Raw genomic sequence first — 22,232 nt, forward strand, 5'->3', positions numbered from 1 at the left:
CTTTTACCTGGATTCACCTGGTCAGTCTATGTCATGGAAAGAGCAGGTGTCCTTAATGTTTTTGTATACTCTGTATATGAGGACCCAAGGAATTGTCCCTCCCCAGATTCCGTACAGCCGTAGAATCTTTGGCATTATCATGGATACATCAGTATTCTATCAGACATCCTTCCATATCCCTTTAAAAACATTCTGTCCTCATACACAGAGACTGTACCAAAGGCATCACAGTCCGGGGGGGTCTCTATCACCCCCTCCAGTGTGAGGTAGTGCACTCCGGAGTCATCTCTGTGATAGCCTCCATCATGGTCGTGTCCTGCCATGAAGCAGACTACACTCTTATGGGCCTGGAGTATGGAGAGCAGCGCATCGTAGTTCCAGGCTAGGCAGATAGGTTCTGTAGAGCTGGGGTGGATAGGGAGATGGCCTGTACAAGAAAACAGTCAACATTATTTAGTCAATTCATCTAGAGTCACATTAGGGATTTCAAATGTCATGATGACTGCTATGACATTTGTTATGTAGGCCTCATGACTTGACTTACTGACAATGGTGACTCTCTCCAGTTTGTTGTCTGCCAACGACAAAACTCCTTCCAGCCAGTCCAGCTGATCTTTACTGAATCCTCCATTGAACTTCACAAACCTTTGCTCCATCCCCACAGGTGCTAAAACATATGGAGAAAGACATTATTAAACAAATGTCAAACACTTCAATTCACACAAAACACTTATTCTCAGGGCCTACTGTGGCATTAGGTTCTCCACAGTCAAGCTACATGGAATTGTGCAGTGTCAATAAATTAGTAGCTACTAGTGGTAGGCTATTCTGCTCATAAGTGATGTGATGAGGTTAGTGTAGCACTTGTGGGGGAACAGTGTTTAAAACTAGCTACCCTGCAGTTAACAGGGCAAGTACACTACCTGTGCTATAGGCTAAAGGTCCAGACCTCCTGACTAACAGTAGACCTACCTGGGGGATGGTTCAGATCTTCATTGTCATTGTGGGCTTTTAAAATAGCAATAGCCTGCTGGTATTTCAGACTGGACTCCTCTCTCCCTAGTAGGCTCACATCATAGGCATCCAAAACGACAAATCGGTATTTGGGGGCTGGACTGAAATGATAAGCATAGATTTCACAGCTGCTGAGATGCCCCCCTCCTGCTTCTGAATCTGTAGTGCTATTGAGAACCGACCGCATTAGAGTGTCTCTGCTAAAGTTATAAAACTCATGGTTGCCCCACACGTGGTGGACTTCAACCGGAGAAGAGTCAAACTCTTTCATCACCGTTTCCAGGGCTCGCTCTGATGCGTCGTGCCTCTTGTTGAAGCCATCGATAATGTCACCGAGCTGAAGAATGAACCGGGGTTTGACAGTATCCGCGGTCCACCTTTTCTGTGCATTGTGCAATAGGCGAAGACTGTTCCTGTAGTATCGTTTCCTTGAGCGTTTGAAATTGAAGCCATCATCTATGTCGGCGTATTGAATGTCGGCGATTATTCCAAATGTAAACAGTGGTTTGGCGCAGTTCTCCATTCCGGTTGTCATGGTGTTATTGATCAAACTTCTACTTTTAGTCCACTTGAGAAAGCTAGCTAACCTTCTAACATTTTTGACCGCTGCCAGAACGCTTCTTTATTCTACCTACTAGAATGGAGTGAAGGTTGCCAGGATATTCTGTGGCTGTTGTCCTCTTGTACTAGATACTGTACATTGTTTCAATGTCAATTGATATAGTAAGTTTACAGTTTTTCTAAAACGCCGGTAGAGTTGTTACATGTCCGACTGCACTAGTATTCTGCCAGCAGCACACATGATAACGTCACGTTTGTATGAGAAAACTTTCAAAATAAAAGCCCGCAGTTCAAAACATTGCAAAGTGAATAACTACTGTCAACAACTATTTAATTCAATAGATATGGAATCGAATCAATGGCCACTTTTATTATGCGAACAAGAACATACAATAAGCAATTCATGAAAACAAATACAACATCTGGTTTAAGACCAATATAATTCAAAAATACTACGTTGACACTGGTATTTTGGGCTATAGAAAGACAACTTGTCTAACTGTGTCAGCTAAAGTGGGGTAGGAAATACTCAGTAGGGTCTCTAACTGTATCGTACATATCCAGCAGCACTTCGTTTTCCACCACTCGTATAGCCCCAATGCAATACACTGTAACATACTGTACATGGTATACATATGGGCTTGTAGAGATATTTTTTTTATTCCTGTCTCAGTGTATTGCATTGGGGTCTATGGAACTGCTAGATATTTACGACAAAGTCCCCCTCCAAAACTACATATTTGGTTAGTAGAGACCCTACTGAGTAGAAAAATTATCTCTACAAACCAACATGTATCCCATGTACAGTATATAGCAGTGTAATGCATTGGGGGCTATGGAGGGGTCGGTGCGACTCAGTCCCCCTCCAAAACTACATATTTGGTTAGTAGCGAACCTACTGAGTATTTCCGACGCTGGTATAAATAATACATAGTAAAAAGCGTCAAAATATCTATTTATTTCTTCAAATGTGGTTGCAATGCTGTGAAAAACAGTTGCCCCCCCCCCCCCAAAAAAAAAAAAAACACACGATATTCCGAAAGTTTAGCATGTCTTTGCAGGGGAACTCTTATTTTGAGAAAGACATATCATCGATCCTGCTGCCAGCATAATATCCTGATGCTAGAAGAACGGTAATTCCGACTACTGTCAGTGCATTTGTTCACGAACATCCCAACTGCGCTGCGACTGCGCAGTATTAGATGCAGTATTGGGATTGCATGGCAGGTTACTTAAACAACAGACAAGTACTGCACTACCACCAAATGCACTGGACTCTCGTGAAATATTGAACAGGGCCATAGACAAATCTAGCAGGTATAGTAATGTGGCTCTACTGACTCATCAAAACAATTTAAAGTGACCTCCCCCGTATTTTCACAGTATTGACACTAGAAGGTAGTAATACTACACCTCACTGGCTATTGAACCGGGTCACACAGTAAACTACATCTGTCTTTCGTCTTTACATGTTTATATTAATCACATAGACCTAGAGGTGTGTTTGAACTTGTCCACTATCGATCCATTTGTGGTTTCAGGGTGGGTGAGAAAGGCAGGAACGGAGCACCATTGAAAGGAGTGATTTCTTGTGTAGCGTTAAGTGTGGAGATGGAGCATTTGAAGTTGAAAATTCCTGGTGTTTGTGATGCCCGCGATTTGGTGCGACACAGACCCGGTGTTGAGCGTGGAGAAACAGAGGAGTCACTAACAGTCCTTTTGAGTCATAGTCTTTGCCTGACAAAGTCATGTTAGGATATATCCTGTTAGAGCTTTTGTGCAGAATCAGGTGCAACATTTCTGGTCATGTAGCAGCTGCGTGTAGGAGGGGAATTCCACGATGTGGGAAGTGTGCAGGAGATGCATGGGACAGAGGATTGTGTAGTTTCAGTGGATAAAGGTGTGCGTGTCAACTGTAGGGGTGACCATGTTGCTGGTGATCGGAAGTGTCTGATGCGAGAGAGGCAGGTTGGAGTGGTCAGAGTAGTGCAGAAGGCTTGTATGCTGAGGCAGTGAAGAAAGTAGAGGATTGGTCAAGGGTGAGGGATCCTGAGAGGATCCCAGTGAGTAGTAGATCTGTGCCAGCACAGAGGGAAAGGCCAATGAGTGATTTATGCTTCAGTAATGTTGTCTTCTTAGCGTTCATAGCAATGGTTATCAACTGTACCGCATCAATGGAACGTAAATCCCAGAAAATATATGCTGTGGTGGCAGCTGCAGAGAAATATAAGGGTATGTGAGATTTGACTTCAGAAGAATTACAGGGTGTGTTGAGGGGTGGTGTGCCATCCTCCCAGCCCGTTGGTATGGTGCAGGAGCATTTTGTATTACACACTACATCACAGTAGGTGGCGACATGCACAAACAAAATGTGCAAACACCATGATACCAAAGAAGTGTTTAATTGCTATATTGTAATTACTTCGCCAGCATGGCCTATTTACTGCCTTACCTCCCTTATCCTACCTCATTTGCACATGCTGTATATAGACTTTTCTACTGGATTATTGTTTATTCCATGTGTAACTGTGTTGTTGTATGTGTCGAACTGCTTTGCTTCGTCTTGGCCAGGTCGTAGTTGCAAATGACAACTTGTTCTCAACTAGCATACCTGGTTAAATAAAGGTGAAATAAACAATTTAAAAATAACTTCCCCATTCAACCACCGTCTGGCGAAATCCCTTCACAATCATTTTAAACTGCTTTTCTAATACACAGTTAACTTAAACAGACTACCCCTTGGATATGTTGTGGTGGATTGTCATTACAATTGCTTCGCAGGAACCTGGTCAAATTCATTTTGTAGGTTAGCTAGTCACTGCATGGCTCTGCATTCACTGTCAGCAAGCAGTCAAATCTGTAACCCCTTTTGGAGCTAACGAGTGCTCTCAAATCATATACTGATGTCAACAGCAGATGGAAGTTGCATTCATAACATGGTTAACTTAGCTAGCTAACATACATTTTGAGAAAACAAGTCACATTAAGTGGCGAGCTAGGTAGCATTAGCAATGTTTGGTGGTCAATGAGACTGAGAGCTAGCTAACCAATTGAGCTAGTAAACAATGCAACAAAAGTCGAATTGCGGATTCGAAAAATAATCCAACAGGTTCTGCATTTCAGTAATCACAGTTCAGTTATTTAGCCATTACATTATTTTAAAACTCTCCGTTTTTGCCATAGCTCTCACTGGCTTTCAGTGAGCTTGTCTGAGGGACTGACCGCAGCTGCTCTCATTGGAGCATTGTGATTGGTTGCCCAAAATTCAGGTGCGGGACTTAACGAAGGGTCAATTCCAACCATCGTTTGTTTATTGTTGACCATCTGAAAAAAAGTGTGTCTATGAGTCTGATAATGGACTGAACAACCCTGACAGCTGTGCTTTATTTAGATAACTTGAACTTGACCTGACATTAACTCATAAGCTTAGAGATTTGATCTGTTGCATTAAAGATGAGCTTTTTAAACAGCGCATGATGCCAACCCATGTATTTCTTTTACCATGCCCTCCAAATATCTATATGCAGATGACACCAAAATAGCACTTCTCCAACACTAGTTGAGGCATTTCTCAAATTACAGGAGCTGTTGTTGTCCAACAAAACCTCTTTCAGCGCCAATCGGTCTTAAAGGTTCAGTGCAAATCAAATCAAATTTATTTATATAGCCCTTCGTACATCAACTGATATCTCAAAGTGCTGTACAGAAACCCAGCCTAAAACCCCAAACAGCAAACAATGCAGGTGTAAAAGCACGGTGGCTAGGAAAAACTCCCTAGAAAGGCCAAAACCTAGGAAGAAACCTAGAGAGGAACCGGGCTATGTGGGGTGGCCAGTCCTCTTCTGGCTGTGCCGGGTAGAGATTATAACAGAACATGACCAAGATGTTCAAATGTTCATAAATGACCAGCATGGTCAAATAATAATAAGGCAGAACAGTTGAAACTGGAGCAGCAGCACAGTCAGGTGGACTGGGGACAGCAAGGAGCCATCATGTCAGGTAGTCCTGGGGCACGGTCTTAGGGCTCAGGTCCTCCGAGAGAGAGAAAGAAAGAGAGAATTAGAGAGAGCATATGTGGGGTGGCCAGTCCTCTTCTGGCTGTGCCGGGTGGAGATTATAACAGAACGTGGCCAAGATGTTCAAATGTTCATAAATGACCAGCATGGTTGAATAATAGTAAGGCAGAACAGTTGAAACTGGAGCAGGAGCATGGCCAGGTGGACTGGGGACAGCAAGGAGTCCTCATGTCAGGTAGTCCTGGGACATGGTCCTAGGGCCCAGGCCAGTTGAAACTGGAGCAGCAGCATGGCCAGGTGGACTGGGGACAGCAAGGAGTCATCATGTCAGGTAGTCCTGGGGCATGGTCCTAGGGCTCAGGTCCTCCGAGAGAGAGAAAGGAGAGAATTAGAGAACGCACACTTAGATTCACACAGGACACCGAATAGGACAGGAGAAGTACTCCAGATAAACAAACTGAACCTAGCCCCCCGACACATAAACTACTGCAGCATAAATACTGGAGGCTGAGACAGGAGGGGTCAGGAGACACTGTGGCCCCATCCGAGGACACCCCCGGACAGGGCCAAACAGGAAGGATATAACCCCACCCACTTTGCCAAAGCACAGCCCCCACACCACTAGAGGGAAATCTTCAACCACCAACTTACCATCCTGAGACAAAGCCGAGTATAGCCCACAAAGATCTCCGACACAGACATTTAAGTGCAGACATTTAAACAAATATATCTCAATATCAAATCATTTCTGGGTTACAATTATGCACCTTACTGTGATTGTTTTCAATTAAAATTGTCACAATAAACCAAAATAGCAATAATTTCGCTAGGATGAGGAGAGTGTAGGGGAAAACTGAAAACGAGTTATTGGTAGCGGTTTCGAACGATCTTTCTTGTTGGCCTATTAATGAATTTACCGCCTGGTGATGTACCTCGGAAGGCCAAAACTCCATCCCACCAAAACAGGCTGACATTTCAGGCAGTCTTTTCAAACAGCTCTTACTGTACTCTGAAAATGAATTATTGTCGTTTTCACAATTTCACAGTATTCTTCCAACCTTACAGTGTGGAAAAATACAGTATTTAAAACCACAGAAAAATCACGTTTTTGACTGCACTGGGCCTTTAAATGGCAGAGAAAACAAAACAAAGGATATTCTCAAGATCAAGAAAGCAACCCCCTACTCCCCTTCAGGTAGACACTTTTGTCTGAGACCACAGAACTGTATTTTATATCATGTTCGCAACACAAAAACGGAGTTTGGTCAGAATGCTTTTAGATTTGCTGCTCAGTCATCTTGGAACAATTTGCAGAAGGAATTAAAACTACATCATTCTATTCTGATTGATGGTTTGAAATTGGAGGGCTGTTGACCATAGATTGCACGTTTTTTAAACCTGCTCTTTTAAGTTGTTTTATGCACTTTGCACTGTTTCAACTTCCATCCATAGTTATGTTTTATGTTGTGTTGTGTCTCATGTGTAAATATATGTATGCTGCTTCCTTGGCCAGGGCTCACTTGAATTTGGCATATTTCAGGAAATAAATACATGCTTACAGACTTTTCAGAAGCAATGCTATTATTTTTCTCTCATTGGCAGAGTTTCTGAAAACTCTCATATTGACCTGAACGTCTGAGATTGACAAAGGGGAATGAACAAGGGCGGGGGTAGAGGAGATAACTTATTGAAATGAGGCGCATCCCCAACCCTAAGATCCCTTCTCACTGTCATCTTTAGGACAGCTGGCCCTCCAGGAATGTATTCATTCAATTGCGTCTCCTAAGTAACACCATGATAACCTTTCCTGGATAGGGGGCAGCATACGCTGAGGGTTCACAGCATGCTTGTTCATGATTTATCACTTCTCTTACCAGTTACCATCTCTCTTAACTCCTTCTGATGACGTTATTAAACTTGCAATGAGTGACAGAACCACTGGCTGCTTTTCAGCCCTGACTCCAATGCTTGTTAGCACTCTGGTATATCTAACAAATTAGATATACCAGGGCAGTTGTCTGTTAGAAGAGAAACATGAAGGGTTAGGCTTTTTAACTACAAAATCCAATCAAATTTTATTGGTCACATACACATGGTTAGCAGATGTTAATGGGAGTGTAGCGAAATGCTTGTGCTTCTAGTTCCGACCATTCAGTAATATCTAACAAGTGATCTAACAATTTCACAACAACTTTCTTACACACACAAGTGTAAAGGAATGAATAAGAATATTTACATATAAATATAGGATGAACGATGGCCGAACGGCATAGACAGGATGCAGTAGATGGTATAGAGTACAGTATATACATATGAGATTAGTAATGTAGGGTAGATAAACATTATATAAAGGGCCATTGTTTAAAGTGACTAGTGATACGTATTACATCCAATTTTTAATGATTAAGTGGCTAGAGATTTGAGTCAGTATGTTGGCAGCAGCCACTCAATGTTAGTGTTAACAGTCTGATGGCCTTGAGATAGAAGCTGTTTCAGTCTCTTGGTCCCTGCTTTGATGCACCTGTACTGACCTCGCCTTCTGGATGATAGCGGGGTGAACAGGCAGTGGCTCGGCTGGTTGTTATCCTTGATGATCTTTTTGGCCTTCCTGTGACATCGGGTTGTGTAGGTGTCTTGGAGGGCAGGTAGTTTGCCCCCGGTGATGTGTAGTGAAGAGCTCACTACCCTCTGGAGAGTCTTGCGGTTGTGGGCAGAGCAGTTGCCATACCAGGAGGTGATACAGCCCGACAGTATGCTCTCGATTGTGCATCTGTAAAAGTTTGTGAGTGTTTTTGGTGACAAGCCAAATTTCTTCAGCCTCCTGAGGTTGAAGAGGCACTGTTGCACCTTCTTCACCACGCCGTCTGTGTGGGTGGACCATTTCAGTTTGTCCGTGATGAGTACACCGAGGAACTTGAAACTTCTCGATGTGGATAGGGGGGTGCTCCCTCTACTGTTTCCTGAAATACTCGATCATCTCCTCTGTTTTGTTGACCTTGAGTGTGAGGTTGTTTTCCTGACACCACACTCCGTGGGCCCTCACCTCCTTCCTGTAGTCCGTCTCGTCGTTGTTGGTAATCAAGCCTACCACTGTAGTGTCGTCTGCAAACTTGATGATTGAGTTGGAGGTGTGCGTAGCCACGCAGTCATGGGTGAAAAGACAGTACAGGAGAGGGCTGAGAACGCACCCCACGCACCCAGTGTTGAGGATCAGCGGGGTGGAGATGTTGTTTTCTACACTCACCACCTGGGGGCGGCCCATCAGAATGTCCAGGACCCAGTTGCAAAGGGCGGGGTCGAGACCCAGGTTCTCGAGCTTAATGATGAGTTTGGAGGGCACTATGGTGTTAAATTCTGTAGTCAATGAACAGCATTCTTACAGTATTCCTCTTGTCCAGATAGGTTAGGGCAGTGTGATTGCATCTTCTGTGGACCTATTGGGGCGGTAAGCAAATTGGAGTGGGTTTGGGGTGTCAGGTAGGGTGGAGGTGATAGGATTCTTGACTAGACTCTCAAAGCACTTCATGATGACGGAAGTGAGTGCTACGGGGCGATAGTCGTTTAGCTCAGTTACCTTAGCTGTCTTGGGAACAGGAACAATGGTGGCCCTCTTGAAGCACGTGGGAACAGCAGACTGGGATAGGGATTGATTGAATATGTCCGTAAACACACCAGCCAGCTGGTCTGCGCATGCTCTGAGGACGCGGCTCGGGATTCCGTCTAGTCCGGCAGCCTTGCGAGGGTTAACACGTTTAAATGTTTTACTCACATTGGCTGCGGTGAAGGAGAGTCCACAGGTTTTGGTAGCGGGCCGTGTCGGTGGCACTGTATTGTCCTCAAAGCAAGCAAAGTTGTTTAGTTTGTCTGGGAGCAAAATATCCTGGTTCACGATGGGACTGATTTTCTTTTTGTAGTCCGTGATTGACTGTAGACCTTGCCACATTCCTCTTGTGTCTGAGCCGTTGAATTGTGACTCCACTTTGTCTCTATACTGACGCTTAGCTTGTTTGATTGCCTTGTGGAGGGAATAGCTACACTGTTTGTATTCGGTCATGCTTCCGGTCATCTTGCCCTGATTAAAAGCAGGGGTTCACGCTTTTAGTTTTGCGCGAATGCTGCCATCAATCCGCGGTTTTTGGTTGGGGAAGGTTTTAATAGTCGCTGTTGGTACAACATGACCGATGAACTTGCTAATAAACTCGCTCACCGAATCAGCGTATACATCAATGTTGTTGTTCGATGCTATCCGGAACATATCCCAGTCCACGTGATCAAAGCAATCTTAAAGCGTGGAATCAGATTGGTCGGACCAGCGTTGAACAGACCTGAGCACAGCAGCTTTCCTGTTTTAGTTTCTGTCTATAGGCTGGGAGCAACAAAATGGAGTCGTGGTCAGATTTGCCCCAAAGGAGGGCGAGGGATGGCTTTGTATGCGTCGCAGAAGTTAGAGTAACAATTATCCAGAATTTTCCCAGCCCGGGTTGCGCATTCGATATGCTGATCAATTTTAGGGAGCCTTGTTTTCAGATTAGCCTTGTTAAAATTCACAGCTACAATAAATGCAGCTTCAGGATATGTGGTTTCCAGTTTAGTCCAATGAAGTTCTTTCAGGGCCGTCGAGGTGTCTGCTTAGGGGGGGGGGGGGGTTCGAAGAGAGTTCTCTTGGTAGATAATACGGTCGCCATTTGATTGTAAGGAATTCTAGGTCAGGTGAACAGAAGGACTTGAGTTCCTGTATGCTGTTATGGTCACACCATGACTCGTTAATCATAAGGCATACACCCCCGCCCTTCTTCTTACCACAGAGATGTTTGTTTCTGTTGGCGCGATGTGTGAAGAAACCAGGTGTCTGTACCGACTCTGATAACGAATCCCAAGTGAGCCATGTTTCCGTGAAACAGAGAATGTTACAATCTCTGATGTCTCTTTGGAAAGCAACCCTTGCTCTGATTTCACCTACCTTGTTGTCAAGAGATTGGACGTTGGCTCGTAGTATACTTGGGAGCAGTGGGCGATGTGCCTGTCTACGGAGCCTGACCAGAAGACCGCTCCATCTGCCCCTTCTGCGGCGCCGTTGTTTATGTCATTATACATAATATTCTATGGCTTTCTAAAGTACAGTAATTATCAACCAGGACTTTACTGTGCTGTACTTTTCAGTACAGCACAGTAAAGCGCAGCATAGCACAATACACATCTTGGGTGTTGTCCATTTGTACTCAAAGCTGATTCATGGTGAGATGCTGGACCTGGAGGACCAAATCTCGGCCACGCCCTCATCCACTCATCTCAGAGGCTTCTGTGAAGAGCCTACAGGAATCTCTATTGAAGGAATGTGTATTGAAGGAGAAACCAGCTTTGCTTTAATTCATAAGCCCAACCACAGCAATCACAAATCATATGGATTTGAGTTATTTAGGTCAGCCATTAAGCTTTTGGAGCCCTCACTGACACCTCTTGTAATACAAAGGTCTGCATGATTCTTAAGAAAGCATTACATTCTGTTTCTCTGCATAGAAGAGTCCACAAGGTAATGTTGAAAACCTTGGAGACCCTTGCATCAGAGGCTGCTGTCCCAAGGATGTATCTCAGAGGTCACTCTCCTCTGAGTCTGTTCTATGAGATCTCCCCCTGAGCTGCAGCTGCTCCCTGCAGATTTGTGACAATAGCTGAGTGACATTAATTTGCCTTAATATCACATACCAATCCCATCACCTCCCTCAAGCCACACATTCTCAAGGGGCTTTGACGCAAATATAGGCATTTGTCCAGTCTCCACTTGAGCCAAACGGAACCTCATAAAAGGAGGAGGAGAAGCAGACATCTACATTTTTCGATTGGAGGTGCTATTGTGTTAGGAATATTATGAATAAATGACTGAACAATATTCTCATTTTAAACGGAACTGTAACTAAGTAAACTTATACTCTTTTATTATATCTGATTAACAATATGAGTTCATAAGAAGGGGTTGTGTGACATGGACAAGGAGTAATTAAACATAACGAACACCATTCCAAAGTAGTCTGGAGAGGAGTGGGTTAAGTAAGCAGATAGGTTAACGACCCTATGGTTGAACCGACGAAACTGAGCTCTGGGGTGTTTTAGATAAGACAGTGAGTGCATTTTCTGTTAATTAGAACTGTCAGCTAACTGGTGATCGATAATGGTGAGGGGTCAAGAGTTAATTGAGTTATGTTGTGTGACCTGTGAGTGTGCTAGTGAGTTGGAATGAACTTTTAAACTCACTTAATTCTAGGTCGGGAGGAGGGGATTCATTCTAGAAGCAATGAAATGACGTCATGTTATTGAATATAAACTGTTGCTCGTGGTAACGTGGCAGCGCGCTCCGAGAATAATTTATGTTACCTATTATTGATAAGACTGGTCTCCGTCTATTTTATGCAAACAAGAATCTTACAAATTCTCATAAAATAGATTAAGGGAATTCAATTAATGAAAACATATTGGAATAATTAAATTACAGTAACATATTGTTAAGGCCCTTCAAACTCTGTGAAGTATAGTGTACTTGTGCCTTGTGATAACTTCCATTACGTTCCAATGAAAGCATTGCTAGACATTTGTACTATGATCTTATGATTTGATGAGTGATCTGACTTCTCTTTTATAGGAACACACATTACTCAAAGGATCTCATACTTTAATTATATCATCAGAGGGAGGTAAGTGTCTAAAACTCAGGAGGATGGGGTCATGGTAAGGGTTGGAGCGTGATGAGTGGAATGGTATCAAATACATCAAACACATGGTTTCCATGCCATTCCATTTGCTCCATTGCAGACATTATTATGAGCTGTTCTCCCCTCAGCAGCCTCTTGTGGTCTAAAAGTCATTCTTATTCTTAGGTTCAAATGACAAATACTTTGAATTTCATTTCCAACGTCGATCTCTGTCCCCCCAGTCCCCTCCAGGGTGCTTTACAAAGATGAGTTCAGATGCTGAGATGGGTGTGTTTGGGGAAGCTTCCCCATACCTCCGGAAGTCTGATAGAGAGAGGATAGAAGCACAGAACAGACCCTTTGATGCCAAGACGGCTGTGTTTGTGTCTGAGCCTAAGGTGCTGTATGTCAAAGGCACTCTCCAAAGCAAAGAGGGCAGCAAAGCAACCTTTAAGACTGAAGCGGGAGCATTGAGTTACGTCTAATTGAACTAGTACAGTGCCATGTGAAAAAAAAGATGTAAACAATCGAGATCGAGTGTTTTCCAGAAATGTATCCATTTCTTCTTCCTAAACATAGACTGTAACGGTGAAGGAAGAGGAAGTCTTGATGACCCACTTCGATGAGGCCGCTGTATTGTATAATCTCAAAGAGCGTTACGCAGCATGGATGATCTATGTGAGTCACATTTGACACGAGTGAAGGTTGTGCTTTGTCTGAAGTTGAGTTTGTTTCCAAAGCTCACCCTTTCCACATAACTCTCCTTAAACGGATATTACAATCACTGCTGTGTTTTCAGACCTACTCTGGGCTTTCCTGTGTCACTGTAAACCCCTATAAGTGGTTACCAGTTTACAACCAGGAGGTGGTAGTGGCCTATAGAGGGAAGGAATGTCAGGAAGCTCCACCCCACATCTTCTCCATCTCTGACAATGCCTATCAGTTTATGCTGACTGGTAGGATTCAAGTTCTTCAATGTAATTTATTTGTCTTCTGTTCATATGCAGTATGTTCTTCTCATGATTGTGATGCTCCTTTTCATTTAGATAGAGAGTGCCAGTCCATCTTGATCACGTAAGTAATGGAACTTGAAAATCAACAGACTTAGGTTCTTCAACAGGAAGAAACATTGTGTTTTTTATGGATGTGCTTTGTGTTTCTCTCAGTGGAGAATCCAGTGCAGGGAAGACTGTGAACCCCCAGTGTGTCATCCAGTACTTTGCGACCATCGCAGTGTCTGGAAATGGGGACAAGCAGAAAGAGGGTCCAGGCAAAATGCAAGCAAGTAGAACTCAACATCTTAATTTTCCTCTCAAGAAACACTGTTCAGACAGCTATACAAAGAACATTCCTTTAGTAGGTCTCTAAACAGACAGATAATCTGCTGTACTTTATGAATGAATGAATGTTACTTGATTGGCTGACTGGTCTGTTGTATCTTACCTGTAGGGAATCCTGGAAGACCAGATCATCTCAGCCAACCCTCCGCTAGTGGCTTTTGGAAATGCCAAGACCGTTAGGAACGACAACTCCTCTCGCTTTGTAAATCAGTATTTCTGTCTATGTCATATGGTGCCACTTATTTGTCATCATTGTTAAGTCATCAAGGTCATTACCGTCTTGCTTTCTCTCTGTTCAGGGAAAATTCATCAGAATTCACTTTGGAACTACAGGAAAACTGGCTTCTGCTGATTTTGAGACTTGTAAATTGGGTCACACTTTATTTCCATAGTCCGGATTTTCCAGGTCATACTTTCAACAGACTGTTGATAAGCAGCTGCTTACTAAGGTTATGGTTAGGGTTGGGGTTTGATTTAGAATAAGGGTTAGGGAAATGGTTACGGTTAGGGTAAGGGTTACGTTTCGGGTTAGGACAGAGGTTAGGGCTAGAGTTCGGGTTAGTAGATTGTTAGTTAAGAGTCTGATAGTCCATCTGCAGATATTCTACAGACTATCCAAATAAAGTGTTACCGTAAGTTGTACGCCACATTTGGCTCAGAAACATCTATTTTATACGATGACATACACATGAATCACAGCACAGACATGTTCTCTTTGCTTTGGCAGATCTCCTGGAAAAATCCAGGGCGACATTCCAATTGTCAGCAGAGAGGAGCTACCACATCTTCTACCAGATCATGTCCAACAAGAAGCCTGAGCTCATGGGTACTCTTCTCATCACCACCAACCCTTATGACTTCCTGTTTATCAGCCAAGGGGAAATTGTTGTGGTTGGTATCGATGACTGTGATGAACTGCTGTCTACTGACGTAAGGAGAGAAACTTGGGCTAAATCAAACTGAAATTGCAGAAAATGTGTTGAATTTGTCTCCTAATTCTTGATCCCTTACAAATGCTCTGTTTCGTTCATTTTAAAAAACACTGTCCACTGATGTGCTTCTAGAGTGCTATTGACATCCTAGGATTCACCTCAGAGAAGAAGATTGGCATCTACAAGCTGACTGGTGCTGTGATGCATTACGGGAACATGAAGTTCAAGCAGAAGCAGCGAGAGGAGCAGGCGGAACCGGATGGCGCTGAGGGTAAAAACCTGGGATGCATGTCACTCCAGAAAGTTGTTCCCTCCCTCCTACCATTATTCACTCCCCTTCACATATCTGATAGAATTGCTCTAATATGGTGGGAACCTTTAATTTAATTATTTAAAAATATATATACTACCGTTCAAAAGTTTGGGGTCACTTAGAAATGTCCTTATTTTTGGAAAAGTACATTTTTTGTCCATTAAAATAACATCAAATTGATCATTGTTAATGTTGTAAATTACTATTGTAGCTTGAAACTTCAGATTTTCTATGAAATATATATATAGGCGTACAGAGGCCCATTATCAGCAACCATCACTCCTGTGTTCCAATGGCACATTGTGTTTGCTAATCCAAGTTTATAATTTTAAAAGGCTAATTGATCATTAGAAAACCCTTTTGCAATTATGTTAGCTCAGCTGAAAACTAGTTCTGATTAAATAAGCTATAAAACTGTACTTTTTTTAGACTAGTGGATTTTGGCAAGTGCCAGGACAACCTGGTCAAAGCAGAGACCAAGAAGAACGAGCTGGAGGCCAAATTGGTGACCCTGCTCCAGGAGAAGAATGACCTGCGACTGCAAGTTCAGGCTGTAAGTATAGTTCTTGAGTGCCAAAGGATAGGAAACAATGTTCTTACAACATTGGATGACTTGCTCTAGAGACCCAGAGTCATTTTATCACATCAAAAAGGAAGGTTATCAGGATGCAATAGAAAATATCAACAGAATATTATATTTTGTTTGAGACATTTTCTTTCCAGAAAAGTGAAGGTCTGGTGGATGCAGAGGAGAGATGTGAGGGCCTCATCAAGAACAAGATCCAACTGGAGACCAAAGCCAAAGAGCTGGGTGAGAGGCTGGAGGTTGAGGAGGAAATCAATGCTGAACTGACTTCCAAGAAGAGGAAGATAGAGGATGTGTGCTCTGAGCTGAAGAAGGACATTGATGATCTGGAACTCACCCTGGCCAAAGTGGAGAAGGAGAAACATGTCTCTGAAAACAGGGTGAATGTCTTTCATGTCTGGGTCTGTTTTCTAAAAAAAGTATGATCCTTCATTCACTGATGTGTCTTTTTTTTAAACCTTCAGGTGAAAAATTTGACAGAAGAAATGTGACGTTTAGATGAGACGATTGGAAAATTATCCAAGGACAAGAAAGCCCCCCAAGAGACCCACCAGCAAGCCTTGGATGACCTCCAGGCAGAGGAAGACAAAGTCAACATTCTGACCAAAGCCAAAGTTAAGCTGGAGCAACAAGTGGATGATGTAAGTCTAAACATTGAGCTTTATTAGCTTTTATTCTGGATAGGTTTCACTATTAAACATACTTCCTACTTCGTTTTACAGCTTGAGTGTTCTCTGGAGCAAGAAAAAAAAAGATGTGGATGGATATTGAGAGGACAAAGAGAAAGCTTTAAGGGGTTCTGAAACTGACACAAGAATCTGCAATGGATCTGGAGAACGACAAGCAGCAGCTGGTGGATCAACTGAAAAAGTACAATAAACACTTCAGTTATTCATCCATTCATATTCTAGTACATGTGATTTTGGTAGAAACTCTAATCATATGGTTTGACTTGGCAGGAAAGGCTGAGTTCAGCCAGCTTCTCACCAAAATTGAGGACGAGCAAAGTTCGTCAGCTCAATCTCAGAAAGAGATCAGGGAGCTCCAGGTACTCAACGAGAAAATATTGCCTTCAAGATTAAGCCCTTTTTGTGTTTAAAATGTTTCCTTCAATACTTTATTTCAGGCCTCTACTGAGGAGCTGGAAGAGGAGATTGAGGCGGAACGTGCTGCCAGGGCTAAGGTGGAGAAACAGAGGTCTGATCTCGCCAGGGAACTTGAGGAGATCAGCGAGAGGCTTGAAGAAGCTGGTGGAGCCACCACTGCTCAGAGTGAGGTGAACAAGAAGCGAGAGGCCGAGTTTCAGAAACTGAGACGAGACCTGGAGGAGTCAACTCTGCACCATGAGGCTACTTCTGCTGCCCTGCGTAAGAAACACGCAGACACTGTGGCAGAGCTGGGAGAGCACATTGACAATCTGCAGCGTATCAAGCAGAAGCTGGAGAAAGAAAAGAGTGAAGACAAAATGGAGATTGATGGTCTGGTCAGCGACATGGAATCAGTGTCCAAATACAAGGTAGAGAACAATCTCATTCCATTACAGAAATATGCATTCATACGTTTTTAATTCACGAAAACAGATTACATTGCTTATTATTTTTCTAAGGCAAATTACTAGAAGATGTGTCATGCTCTGGAGGACCAGCTGTGCGAATACAAGGCCAAACACGATGAGAACACTCGCCAGCTCACTGATCTCAATACTCAAAGAGCAAGACTTCAAACTGAGAATGGTAGGAAATACATCATGCTGAGTTGGCAATAATCCACCACTTGGACCACAATTAAAGAGGGCCTGTTCTAACAAATGTTCTTGTCATACTTTAATTTGAAAGGCAAGTTTTCCCGCCGGCTTGACGAGAAAGATACTTTCTCAGATGTCAAGGACCAAGTTAACAAATTGAAGAGCTGAATAGGCAGCTTGAAGAAGAAACAAAGGTTTGTTTTAAAATTCTACTTTGAAGAATTCATTCGTATCTAGACCTCTAAAGAGTAAAAATGAAAGTCAAAGAAAGTACACAGCTCTACACATGCTTAAAAATGATAACCAACTCCCATCTTTTGGTGTAAAGGTGTCACGGCTGTTGAAAGAACTGGACCAAGGTGCAGCGTGGTGAGTGTACATATTCCCTTTTTATTTAGGATGACGCCGACAAAAACAAACAATCCAAAACCAACCGTGAAGTTTAAAAGGGCTACCTAAGTATGGTTCCCAATCAGAGACTACAATAGACAGCTGTCCCTGATTGAGAACCATACGCGGCCAAAACATAGAAACACAAATTCATAGATAACAAAACATAGAATGCCCACCCCAAATCACACCCTTACCAAACCAAATAGAGACATTAAAAGGCTCTCTAAGGTCAGGGCGTGACAAAAGGTGGATGCTTGATCTGCTTTAATTTGTTTCTGTAAAAGCTAATAGTGCCTTAGGCCACGCTGTCCAATCATCTCGCCATGACTGTGAGATACTGAGGGTGCAGGGGTGCAATTTGAAGAGGAGCAAGGCAGAGCTGCAGAGGGGAATGTCCAAAGCCAATGTAGAGGTGGCTCAGTGGAGAGTCAAATATGAGACTGATGCCATCCAACTTACGGATAACATGGAGTAGGCCAAGTGAGTCAGAAGATACAGGCCTTTTAAATATTGTACTTTAGAAATGTACTGCTCACCTTCATGAGGCCAATAAACATTGTGTTTCAACACTAAAGAAGGACATTCATATCCTCAGGAAGAAGCTTGCCCAGCGACTCCAGGATGCTGAGGCGGCCATTGAGGCTGTGAATGCCAAGTGTGCCTCTCTGGAGAATACTAAGCAGAGACTGCAGGGAGAGGCGGTGGACCTCATGGCTCTTGTGGATAGAGCAAATAGTCAAGCAGCTGTCCTGGATAAAAAGCAAAGGATCTATGACAAGGTAATACACTTGTATTGAATTTACATGTAGCGACCTCCATAAAACAAAAGTTTATCAGTCACCCACCAATTCTGACCCTTAAGTAGTAGACTACACTAAATTGAACTACCAATGTTTTGCCAATATCTTTCAAACCCTCCTTAGATTGTGGCTGAATGGAAGCAGAAGTATGAGGAGAGTCAAGCTGAGCTGGAAGGTTCCCAGAAAGAGTCTTGTTCCCTCAGCACTGAACTCTTCAAAATAAAGAACTCCTATGAGGAATGTCTGGAGAACATGGAGGCCATGAAGAGAGAGAACAAGAACCTGCAACGTATGCTAACTAGACAATAGTCTGTGTCTCTGCAGGTTTAAACTTCAGAACTGTAACTAACTATGATACTAATGTTATTCCAGAGGAAATATCTGATCTGATGGAACAAGTTGGTGAGAATAGCAATGAACTGGAGAAGAACAAGAAGCAAACAGAGAAATCTGAGATCCAATCTGCTCTGGAGGAGGCCGAGGTTTGATGCCAATGGAGAAATGTCCTGAAATATGAAAATGTCAATAATCAATGGAATAATTTCAGCATGAATAACAGATATTGTTTCGTCATTGTCAATTTATCCAATTATTTTAGGCCTCTTTGGAACACGAAGAATCCAGCCGGAGATAACCCAGGTCAAAGATGAGATGGACAGGAAGCTGGCGAAGAAAGAGGAAGAGATGGAGCAAATCAAACTAAAAACCAGCATGTCGTTGACACCATCCAGTCGGTCCTAGACTCTGAGACCCTCGGCAGAAACAATGCCCTGAAGATCAAAAAGAAGATGGAGACCGATCTCAACGAGATGGAGGTTCAGCTGAGCCACGCCAACAGGCAGGTTGTTGAGGCCCTGAAACAGCTGAGAAACATCCAGGCAGACCACAAGGTAATGCATTCAAAGCATTTCTACATAATATGAATCTATACTGTCTTACTAATTAACTATATTATAAAGTTGAGTTTATTTCTCTCCTCAGGATGCCCAGCTGCACTTGGATGAGGCTCTGCGTAGCCAGGAAGAGCTGAGGGAGCAGGCAGCCATGGTAGAGCGCAGGAGCTCCCTGATGCAGATCGAAGTGGAGGAGCTAAGGGCTGCCCTGGAGCAGACGGAGAGGAGGCGCAAGATGGTTGAGCAGGAGCTGACTGATGCCTGTGAGAGAGTGTGGCTGCTGCATTCCCAGGTATACTCACAAATATGTAGCCTTGCCAAGATTTATATAGATTTCCCATGCCACTATTGTAACATCTAATAACATTATCTATAATGCCATACTTTAACAGAACACCAGTCTTCTCAACACCAAGAAAAATCTGGATGCAGATGTCAGTCAACTTGCAAGGGGAAGTGGAGGATGCCATCCAGGAGGCCAGGAACACAGAGGAGAAAGCCATCACTGTGTCATATCAAGCAAAGATTCACAATATTTTACCTTCATGTCATGTAAAACCAACAACAATATGATGTGATGAAATGTTCTCCTACACAGGTGGCCATGATGGCTGAACTGAAGAAGGAGCAGGACACCAGTGGTCATGTAGAGAGGATTGACGAAGAACCTGGAGGTCACAGTCAAGGACCTGCAGCTCCGTCTGGATGAGGCTGAAAACCTGGCCATGAAGGGCGGAAAAGAAGCAGCTCCAGAAACTGGAGGCTCAGGTAACCCATCCCCTTTTCACAAGATTATCATAGTATGGGACTCAAATATTCTAGATTAATCTAATGACATGCCGGCAGATGGTGCTGTCTCCCAGAGCTGCTAGGCTGGAGGCATAGTGAAATCATTGTTTTTTAGCTGCTATAATGGAAGCATATCCCAGAGGAAGCCTGAAACTATTCATCAAGTGTTGACTACTTGTGATGTGATCCACTCACTGGCAGGTGCGTGAGCTGGAATTTGAACTAGAGGCTGAGCAGAAAAGAGGAGCTGATGCTATGAAAGGAGTCTGAAAATATGAGCGGGGAGTCAAGAAGCTCACCTACCAGGTAGTAGAGAAATGAGTTCAGAGGAATCTGATTCAATCAGAAGTGATCTAATTTCCTTTACCTCACTGATTGATCTGCTGATCTCTGCTTGCAGACCGAAGAGGACAAGAAGACTGTCCAAAGGCTGCAGAACCTGGTGGACAAGCTGCAGTTGAAAGTGAAGGCCTACAAACGTCAGGCTGAGAAAGCTGTAAGCTTAGATCTATGACCTAATGAGAAAGTACCTGGTTGTTATTGTTAATCCCTGACTACTTGTATTATGGTCTGGTGGTGTTGTTCCAGGGAGAGCAGGCCAACACCAACCTGACTAAGTGCAGAAAGATGCAGCATGACCTGGAGGAGGCAGAGGAGAGGGCTGACATCGCAGAGTCCCAGCTCAACAAGAGCAGGGATGCCGGGAAGGTACGATACGATACAAAAACATAAGTATTCATATATTTCAGTACCACATTGATTGATTGATGTGTGTAGTATTTGCCAAAAAAAGGAAAATAAAAACAACATTTGTATTACATATTTTTTTATCTTATGTACCAGCCTGAATCTGAGTGAGTAGAAGACCCAGAAGTGGTTAGAAGACCCAGGATTTGTGCCTGCTTGGATGCCTGCCTGGATGTCTGGTTCCATTTATGTATAGACTGTAGCACAACCTAGTGGAACTATAGTACAAAATAAATTAAGCAAGTGCACGTATAACTGTTTCTGGGGTTGTTTTAAAGTGTGACACAAAACATTAACATTTACTTTTATCTGTTTTGCATTAACATATCCTCCAGTGATCTCATTAAGGCCTACTTTTGATAGTTTTTTTGTTGTTGTCATTATCTTGCAAAACAAGGCAACAGTATAAACAAGTGTAACACAGTCATCCAAATCGTTAGTCAGCCAAACAGTATGGATTTTGAGGCTTAATTTAGACCCGGCAGAACCTCCATGTAGTTTTCATTTCATTTGAGAGTCTGCGATTTTCAGAGATTAGTAGTGAACCTCAGGAGAATGCATGGTGACATTTTGGGCTTCCCCACGACAGCCAAAATAGACCTCCTCTCCAATGTCAAAGTCCAATACAGAACACACGCACACACAAAAGGCCTACGGGCCTAAAGCTTGCATGCTATCTCAGGATTAGCCATGATTAAGGCCCCATAATCAAAAGTCAATCCAGACTGAATAGAAAGATCAGAAAGGCACAGAGACATTTCCTATCGCTGGGCTAAATCATTAGCTGTGTGATGCCTTCTTTCGAACTATCTGTTTAGTGCACAGTGAATGACTATCATATTTAGGGTGGCGCATCCCACCTGTGTTTGTCTTATTTTTGTGGTCCAGTAATAAACGCACACATTTAGTGTCTCAAAGGTCATCATAACTTTGGAATTTCAATTGTCTGAAAACCAGATTGGAATTTACACTTGGCATGGAAGTATAATACCCATTCTGCATGTTTTCAATACAGCAGGATTACACTAGGGTTTTAATTCGATTTCCAATAAGGTCCTGGGCTCTTTCTGCCCAAATACAAACAGATTAACAGCTGAGTATCTCCATGCTATTGATTTATGTTAGATTGATGTTTTAAACTAGGAATATAAACGATGGAACTACACATTATAGATGGAACATCTATATGCCTGGCAAAATATACAAATGCTGAAATGCCATTTCCTGTCACATACATCAAGGACCAATTAAGATCATGCTTAGAATAGGATCACAAATGTATCCTTATCTTTGCTTCATCTTAAATGGATAGCTGTCCCTCCAAAAAATGTTAAGACGCAAACTATTTCAAGGTTTCACATTTCTCCAATTCCATCCATCGGTTTATGTAACGTCTGCCCTCTGCCTCTGAAAACCATTGT

At 43.0% G+C, this 22,232-nt stretch overlaps 1 protein-coding gene and 1 pseudogene across 1 annotated transcript in view; one reads left to right on the plus strand and one right to left on the minus strand.

The window, feature by feature from the left end:
- adprm (ADP-ribose/CDP-alcohol diphosphatase, manganese-dependent) overlaps positions 1–1,786 on the minus strand; it is a 2,603-nt gene extending 817 nt beyond the window's left edge. Inside the window, exons 1-3 of the mRNA XM_046356983.1 lie at positions 973–1,786; positions 545–667; positions 1–427 (exon numbers count right to left, since the gene is read on the minus strand). The exon at positions 1–427 is cut by the window's left edge and continues 817 nt beyond it. Of these exons, the coding sequence (XP_046212939.1) occupies positions 138–427; positions 545–667; positions 973–1,549 (990 nt within the window). The 5' untranslated portion in view covers positions 1,550–1,786 and the 3' untranslated portion in view covers positions 1–137. The remainder of the gene's footprint in view (positions 428–544; positions 668–972) is intronic.
- A 945-nt stretch (positions 1,787–2,731) lies between these two features.
- Positions 2,732–21,705, plus strand: LOC124039019 (annotated as a pseudogene).
- The last annotated feature ends 527 nt before the right edge of the window (positions 21,706–22,232 follow it).

This window comes from Oncorhynchus gorbuscha, linkage group LG07, assembly GCF_021184085.1.
Source record: "Oncorhynchus gorbuscha isolate QuinsamMale2020 ecotype Even-year linkage group LG07, OgorEven_v1.0, whole genome shotgun sequence".
Taxonomy (NCBI): domain Eukaryota; kingdom Metazoa; phylum Chordata; class Actinopteri; order Salmoniformes; family Salmonidae; genus Oncorhynchus; species Oncorhynchus gorbuscha.